The following is a 7,662-nucleotide window of genomic DNA, read 5'->3' as shown; positions in this document are numbered from 1 at the left end:
GAAGTCCGCGCAGAGGCGAGATCCTCCCGCGGGCTGGATGCGCTCTCTCCCGGCGCGCAGCGAGCGCCAAGTGCGAATCAGCTTCGCCGCGAAAGAGCAGAGCAGCCAAGTAAGATTAGAGGAGCGCGTCCGGCGGAACCTGGAGTCCTTTGAACCTCCCCAAAGAAAGCGATCCAGTCCCCACACTCCAACATCAAAGCGGAGATTCGGTGACTCTTAACTTTGTTGCAAACTCTGGGGCCGGCCTGGGTTTTGTTTTGCTTATTTCTCTGGGGGGAGAAGATGAGAAGTAGTGCACATTGAGAAGCAAGGAAAAGTGGGGAAGAGAGAAGAGACCAAGATTGCATCCAGGAACTCCAGGAGCGAAAGGACATCCAAACGCGCCCGGACGCCCCCTGATCTCCGCGAGCCACCGCCTCTCCAGTGGCGTGTTTGGACATTTCTGCTGCGCAGCTTCGAGAGCAACTCTCGGCGGCGGCGTTCTCGGCCCAGTTGGCAGGTCGCCTCCGGGAGCGCGGAGCAACTCCACGCTCGCGCCCTCGGCACTTCTCACTCTCCTGAGCCCCGCCGGGACGCCGACCGGCGCCCTCGCTGTGTGGCTGACGGCTCCGGCCTGGCCGTGGGATGTTAGCGGTGGGGGCGATGGAGGGCACCCGGCAGAGCGCGTTCCTGCTCAGCAGCCCGCCCCTGGCTGCCCTGCACAGCATGGCCGAAATGAAGACCCCGCTGTACCCCGCGGCGTACCCCCCGCTGCCCGCCGGCCCCCCCTCCTCCTCGTCCTCCTCGTCTTCTTCGTCGTCGCCCTCCCCGCCTTTGGGCGCTCACAACCCAGGCAGCCTGAAGCCCCCGACCGCGGGGGGGCTCTCGTCCCTGGGCAGCCCCCCACAGCAGCTCTCAGCCGCCACCCCACACGGCATCAACGACATCCTGAGCCGGCCCTCTATGCCGGTGGCCTCGGGGGCCGCCCTGCCCTCCGCCTCGCCCTCGGGGTCCTCCTCCTCCTCTTCCTCGTCCACCTCCGCTTCTTCCGCTTCGGCGGCTGCCGCGGCTGCCGCGGCTGCAGCAGCCGCTGCCTCATCCCCAGCGGGGCTGCTGGCCGGCCTGCCCCGCTTCAGCAGCCTGAGTCCGCCGCCGCCACCGCCCGGGCTCTACTTCAGCCCCAGCGCTGCGGCCGTGGCCGCCGTAGGTCGGTACCCCAAGCCGCTGGCCGAGCTGCCCGGCCGGACGCCCATCTTCTGGCCAGGAGTTATGCAGAGCCCACCCTGGAGGGACGCGCGCCTGGCCTGCACCCCTCGTGAGTACGATCCCTTGAGTCCAGCTGTGCGTGTTCTGCCCGCTCTTGGGTCCTGGCCCCTGGTGTGCATGGGGATCGGTGCACTCTCTTGGCTCCCTAGTAGTTTGGCAGCCCAGAATCGCACGATTTAGGCTGGGTCAGGGCATTCGTTGAGGGATTCTGGCTTTCCTGAGCTCGCGTGGTTGCGTCCAAGCGCCCCCCTCTCTCCAAGTGTCCAGCAAGCCTCGCGGAGCGGGTGTGCGTGCGTCCGTGTTGAAAACAACGCGGTACTGGGCGTGTGTGTCCTCCGAGTTCCCGGCTACTCTGGAACAGCCTGAGGGGAAACTCAGGCCCGGCCTGGGTTTAAGAGGTGGGAAGGGCAAGAGAGGCCACTGCGCCCCCGCTTACACCCCTGCTTTCTCAGCTCCCGCCTATCGGCCAGGGCCCCACTCCACCTTCCGCCAGCCTAACTGGCTTCTCTGAGAATCTGTGGGGAACGACAGCGGCAAGCCCTCCACAGCCCTGAGCAGAGCGCATGTATTTGCTGTGCGTCTCGGCCCAGGGTGTCCCCACCTAACCTCTTTGCCTTAGAGGAGCCCACCCCCCCTCCCCCTTTCCAGTACACTCGGGCCGGGTGAGCCCATTGAAGACAGGCCAGCGGCAGGCGCAGGAGCAAGCGCCGTCAATGCGGGCCATTCCTCTCCTCTGGGCCTCAGCTTTCTCACCTGCCTCGGCCCCCCGGTGTGTGTGTGGGGGGGGGGGGGAGGGTGGCGAAGGGCTGGGACGCCTTGAGCCTGAACATATTGAGAGGCATCGTGGCCCTCAACATCCTAACACGAAAATGAACCAGAGGAAGAACGAAGTGGCGGGAGAAGGACTGGGGAATATGCACATGCCACCAAGACCTTGTTTGAAACCGAGGCGTCCCGCAGTCTAATCATCTGGGCAGTTGGCCACCGCCGCGGAGGCTCCTAGTCTTCCAGGTGAAGTTCGAGGCCCTGCCCAGGTCTTTTTCTTGCTCTGTTCTTTGCTTTTGACCAAGTGCTCCAAGTTTCCATTAAGTCTCCAGACCTCTTTTGGTGTGGCTGAGCGGCAGTAACTAAGATAAGTTGCGGGAGCCAAGTGGAGTCTCCCTTGGGAAGCCTCGGGACTGAGGGCGGCCTGGGAGGGTGAGGGTGTCGGGGAGACTTTATTGTATTCGTTTTGATGGCCAAGTAGGGACCGCCAACAAAGGCGGCACCCCCTCCCCCCTCGGCCGCAGCGGCGTTAGTTAGACTTGGGGGCGATTTAGCTCTCTTGTGTGCAAAAAACAAGGCGCCCTTTGTTGTGCCCACACAGGTTAGGAAAGCGTTCAAGGAAAAACAAAACAAAACTAGCCATCCTCATGCAAAGTCCCCGGGGCCAAGCGAGCACCGACTGGACTGGGAGGCGAGAAGGGCTTTTTTCCCCCGCATCTCAATTTACTCGGTCCTGGCGATTCGACTCCGGCAAACTTCAGCAATGCGCTCCCTTTCTGTTTGACGTCTGTGTTCGGTAGAAGGTTATTTACTGCTGTTCCAAACACACCCGGCTTTTAAAAACAGGTGGGCGTAAAAAGGCAAAGAGAGACGCGCGGTGGGGCTGGAAGCGCCAGATACTTCTGATGTCTGCCGAAGAATAAGCTTTCCAAAAAACATTGTTTTTTGATTTCGTTTATTTTCAGTGGAGCCGCTTGTAACCGATCGTTTTTCCCCTTCCCTTGTTTATCTGTTCTTGCAGATCAAGGATCCATTTTGTTGGACAAAGACGGGAAGAGAAAACACACGAGACCCACGTTTTCGGGCCAGCAGATCTTCGCTTTGGAGAAGACTTTCGAACAAACGAAATACTTGGCGGGGCCCGAGAGGGCTCGCTTGGCCTATTCGCTGGGGATGACGGAGAGTCAGGTCAAGGTGAGTGGACCTTGCAAACGTCGAGGGATGTCCTCCCAATCCCCAGCGCGCGCGCGCGCGCACACACACACACACGCACATACACACGCACACACGCAAACCCTCTAACAAACAGCCGCCCGGGGGTGCGGATCTGAGGAGCCAGGGGGGAAGATGAAATCAGCGAAAGGGGTGGGAGTGGGGCTTACAAAGGCCCTGGGGTCTCCAGGCGGGCAAACTGTTGATGAACAAAAGGAATCAAGCCCCCGCCTTTGAAATTAGGTTAATCTAGATAGCAGCATGTGCTGGGGGAACTCGCCATTATTAGAGAATAAAAGCATTACCGAAATATCAGCCCTGAGAATAGATCAGGCCAGTTAGATAGCTCCTATTTATTCTATTTGTAAGGATATTCAAGCTTTTGTTTGTCAATTCAGGCTCCGCGAGTTATATGATTTCCTGATGTAAATCAACCTGATAGAGCTACTATATTAACTAGCAGGTTAAAACAATATCCACAGGATCCAACCACTTTGCAAGGATGAATCTACTTTTAGTTTAGTTGAAGGCCATAACTTTGGAATAGCAATTTTCCAAATGAATTGACATTATTATTGTATTATGAAAGAATTCTAAGTTTATCAACACTTGTGAGATATGTTACAGTCTGTGACATTTTATAATTAAAATGTCACATCTTATAATTGAGTTATACAGTATATTTCCAGGGAATCAAATCTGAGAAATCTTTCCCTGAAAAATAAAAGGATTGAGCCATCAAGGTAAATGAAATCTAATGGTTTCCTATATTTCCTGTATTCCCTTTTGTTTCTCTTCTTCAGTTTATTATAGTTGGGACTTTTTGGGGGGGAGAGAGTGTCTGTTTTCATTAGTAATATTGTTGCTTCTTAAATTAAGTAGGAATAACTGTTAGCCACGTCTGCTGGTTAGAGTGTATTTCCCCCGGGGGGCAAGCATCATAAAACGCATTTCAGGAATGATTTTGTATGTGACCATTAGAATACCATCACAGTTAAAATTATTTTTGCAGTGGTTGGTACAGAGCCTACCACAGTAATCTGGAAGTCTTCATTTGTCACCGTAAATATGTCTATGTGGCTGGAAGTGAATTATTATAGCTGTATAAGGAAAATAAAAATCGCTTTCTTCACAATTCTGATTCTCTAGATAAAATACATAACGGATGAGAAAATGGATGAGATGCATAAAGAGAGGATAATGTTTGGGAAATTGGTTGCTTATGGCTGATGCTTTAGGTTAAAATATGTATATCAAACATGATCTCAAACATTGTGAATAGGCTTAAAATATTTGTTATATACAATACATGTCTTGGAGAGGAACAAATTAAAATAATATTTGAAAGACTAGGCATGCTAACAGTGGGAAGTAATGTAATTAGCAAAATTTCACTTTTAAAAAATAACTAATGAAAATTCTAGCTTGATTTGGTTTTATGAAAAACATTTAAGTCAGAGAGAGACACACACACACAAACTTCTGTGATGATTTTGGCTAACCTATTCAATATTTTCATGCATTCATATTGATTATTATTAGTGATTAGAGATTTCCGGTCTTAGCAAATCTTTTTTTTTTTTTTAACTTTACATGGTACATTACAAGTGTAAATGGGGAGGGGCGCGTTTACCTACCGTGTTTGTGTGGATTCAGCCTTGAGATACGTGAAAGAGACAAATATCCAAACGTGAAAAGGAGAGCAGAGGTAATGGGGGCGAATGCTGTGCTTTCTCCCGGAAATCACACCAAACAGCAAGTACACTTCAGGCTGTTTGAAAGTCTTAATCTCAGAAAGTAAATAGCAAATAAAATCAGTCATGATAAGTCAAATTTAGGAAGGTGAGAAGTTCTCGCGTTCCGACTGGAGAGAGGAAAGCGGACTCATTTTTAGGGGAACTTATTTTCAGTGTCCAAGTTTTTTCTCTTCTGAGAGATCGCTCACTGACAACTTCAATACTCTTGTGTTCCTATCGCTATGGCAACGGCAGGCCGTCGGTCGGTGCCTGACACCCGGAGGGAGCTGGGGCGGTGGAGACGGACTTTGGCGGCCCAAACAAGGGAGGTCTCTGAGGGAGGGTGGCGGGCTGTCAAGGGCCCGCCCGCAGGAACGACCAGGGGCAAGTGGGCAAAGCAGCGTGTGCCCGGAGCGGCTGGCCTTCAATTCCTTCCCCCACTGTCTCCCCTCGCCTCCCCTTTCTTGGCCCTCAGGTCTGGTTCCAGAACCGCCGGACCAAGTGGAGGAAGAAGCACGCGGCCGAGATGGCCACGGCCAAGAAGAAGCAGGATTCGGAGACCGAGCGGCTCAAGGGGGCCTCGGAGAACGAGGAGGAGGACGACGACTACAACAAGCCTCTGGACCCCAACTCGGACGACGAGAAGATCACGCAGCTGCTGAAGAAGCACAAGTCCAGCAGCGGCGGCGGCGGCGGCCTCCTGCTGCACGCGTCCGAGACCGAGAGCTCGTCCTGAGCGCTCGCTGCCCCCGGCGCCTGCCCGGCTTCGGGCCTCCGCCCCGGGAACCGCGCGCGCCCCGCCTTCCCGCCCTTCGGGGCCCCGAGGACCCGGCCCCCTGCCGGGGCCCTTTGCTATTTTCTGAGATGTACATATCTATTTTTTTAACCTACAAGTTGAGGGGGGCAGGGGGAGAGAGACACTCGGGGGCGGAGGAGAAGGCAGAGAAGTCCACGAAATGCACTGCATAGAGAACGCAACCGAAACCCGCCTCGGGCCACCCTCCCAGCCCCGCTCGGGCCCCTAGACGCGTCCCCCGGGCGGGAGCTGCCGCGGGGCCCGCACCGCCCCCTCGCGCCCGAGGCCCCGCGGGCGGCCGGGGCGGGGGCGTCCAGAGGTGTTCTTCGAGGCTCCACACCCGGCGCGGGGACCGCAGAGCCATGCGGGCGGGCGGCCGCCCCAGATGGGCCCCCCACAAAGTGCTGTGCCGACTAAAGCAACCTGTTGAAGGCTCTTTGTAAATAAATCGTGAGTCACACTGACTAGAAGTTACTTTATTGTGAATATTTAAAATGTAAAATGCCTTTTTGAATTTGGTATAAAAAGACGGCCCTCCTTCTTTCACCCTTACCCCCTTTAAGAGCTACTCAAACCACACGTTTTCCTTTTATTTTGAACTTAATTTGGGAAGCGCAGAGAAGAATGTCCCCCCCCCCTTCCTACTCCACCCCCTCTCCTCTCGCTCCTCTCCCGGGTTTGGATTTGTTCAATCTCACTTTTCCCTTTGTCCCTTCCTGTTGGTCCCTGACCACCCCCTGGCCCCGCGCCCCGCTCCAGCCTCCAGGACTTGACGTAGAAGACGTGGAACCAGGGAAGGCCTCAGACCTGTCTCTCTGTTCCTCTCTGAAATTGCACAGTCGTTTGTTGCTATTTATTAGTGATTTAAAGAAAGTATTGGGGAGGGAGGGGCTACAATAGCTTGTATTTAATTTAATTCCTTTCTGATAAAAATGCGTGTTAAAGTAGATGGTGGGAATTGTTACAACTGCTCTGGGTCAGAAACAAAAAATCCATTTAGTTGCTGTAATTGAATTTGAAGTGTTTTGTATCATAAGAATACTATAGACTATGTATATTGTTTTCTTTTTTAAGCTAATAATGGTGATATATTAGCATCTTTAACCTTTATTAATTTATATAAGGAATTCGGTTTGTAAAGAGAAGAGAACCCCCTTTGCAAGACCAGTTAAATGTAATGCACTTTCTGTTTCAAAGGATAAATCAAATTAAAAAACAGTTTGAAGACGTCTGTTGCCTTGAATGGAAGGGTACAGATCATCTGATCTCACCAGAGATCTCAAAAGTCAAGACCACAAAATTGTTATATTGGTTTCTTGGGTAAAATAGCTGCTATTTATTTATTTATTTATTTATGGGGTCACATCTCTCATTCTTTTGGATTAGAAAGATTAAAGAAATGCAGCCCCACTCCTATGGCTTCTTGAAGAGACTTGTCTAAAAGGCTGCTTCTGATGTCTGTGTTGTCTAATTTTTTCCTGATCGCTTTTTCCTTCTGGAGAGAGTCCCTGGAGGGTTTTAGGAAGGCCTCATTTCCATATATCCAAGATAGTTCCTTAGTGGAGCCCTAGCTCGCTTAGCTGAGAGGAGGCAGTGAAGCTTGCTGGGGCAACAGCATTGCTGTTTGATGTTAACATTTACCCACCCCCTGTAGCTTGGAAGAATGTTGAATTTGGTGGAAAGACAGGAACCTTGATTTTGTTAAACACTACAATAAAAAAGGATGAATTTAAAGAAAGCTTCTTCTAACTTATGCGAAAGTCTTTAGGGTTATGGAATCAATGTCACAGCTTCTGTAGCTGAATTTTTGCAGGGGTGGAAAAAAAGGAATCCTAGGGAGAGGGCTGTATCACTGTCTTGGGATCTTTTTGTTTTCAGACACTCAGTTAGAGCTCAGTGAAATATAGT

At 52.1% G+C, this 7,662-nt stretch overlaps 1 protein-coding gene across 2 annotated transcripts; it reads left to right on the top strand.

Moving 5' to 3' along the window:
• The first annotated feature begins 624 nt into the window (after nt 1-624).
• Nucleotides 625-6,379, top strand: NKX6-1 (NK6 homeobox 1). 2 transcript variants are annotated; one of them, XM_049632640.1, is made up of 5 exons: nt 643-740; nt 837-937; nt 1,067-1,294; nt 3,032-3,204; nt 5,434-6,379. In XM_049632640.1, exons 1-5 carry the CDS (start codon nt 643-645, stop codon nt 5,692-5,694), a joined length of 861 nt encoding a protein of 286 aa, XP_049488597.1. In that variant the 3' UTR covers nt 5,695-6,379. The 2 variants fall into 2 exon arrangements, with proteins under 2 accessions (XP_049488596.1, XP_049488597.1); XM_049632639.1 differs by having other exon boundaries at nt 625-1,294.
• The last annotated feature ends 1,283 nt before the right edge of the window (nt 6,380-7,662 follow it).

Source organism: Panthera uncia, chromosome B1 (assembly GCF_023721935.1).
Source record: "Panthera uncia isolate 11264 chromosome B1, Puncia_PCG_1.0, whole genome shotgun sequence".
NCBI lineage: Eukaryota > Metazoa > Chordata > Mammalia > Carnivora > Felidae > Panthera > Panthera uncia.
Note: the sequence above shows the minus strand (reverse complement) of the source record. Positions and strands in the feature narration are given on the sequence as shown.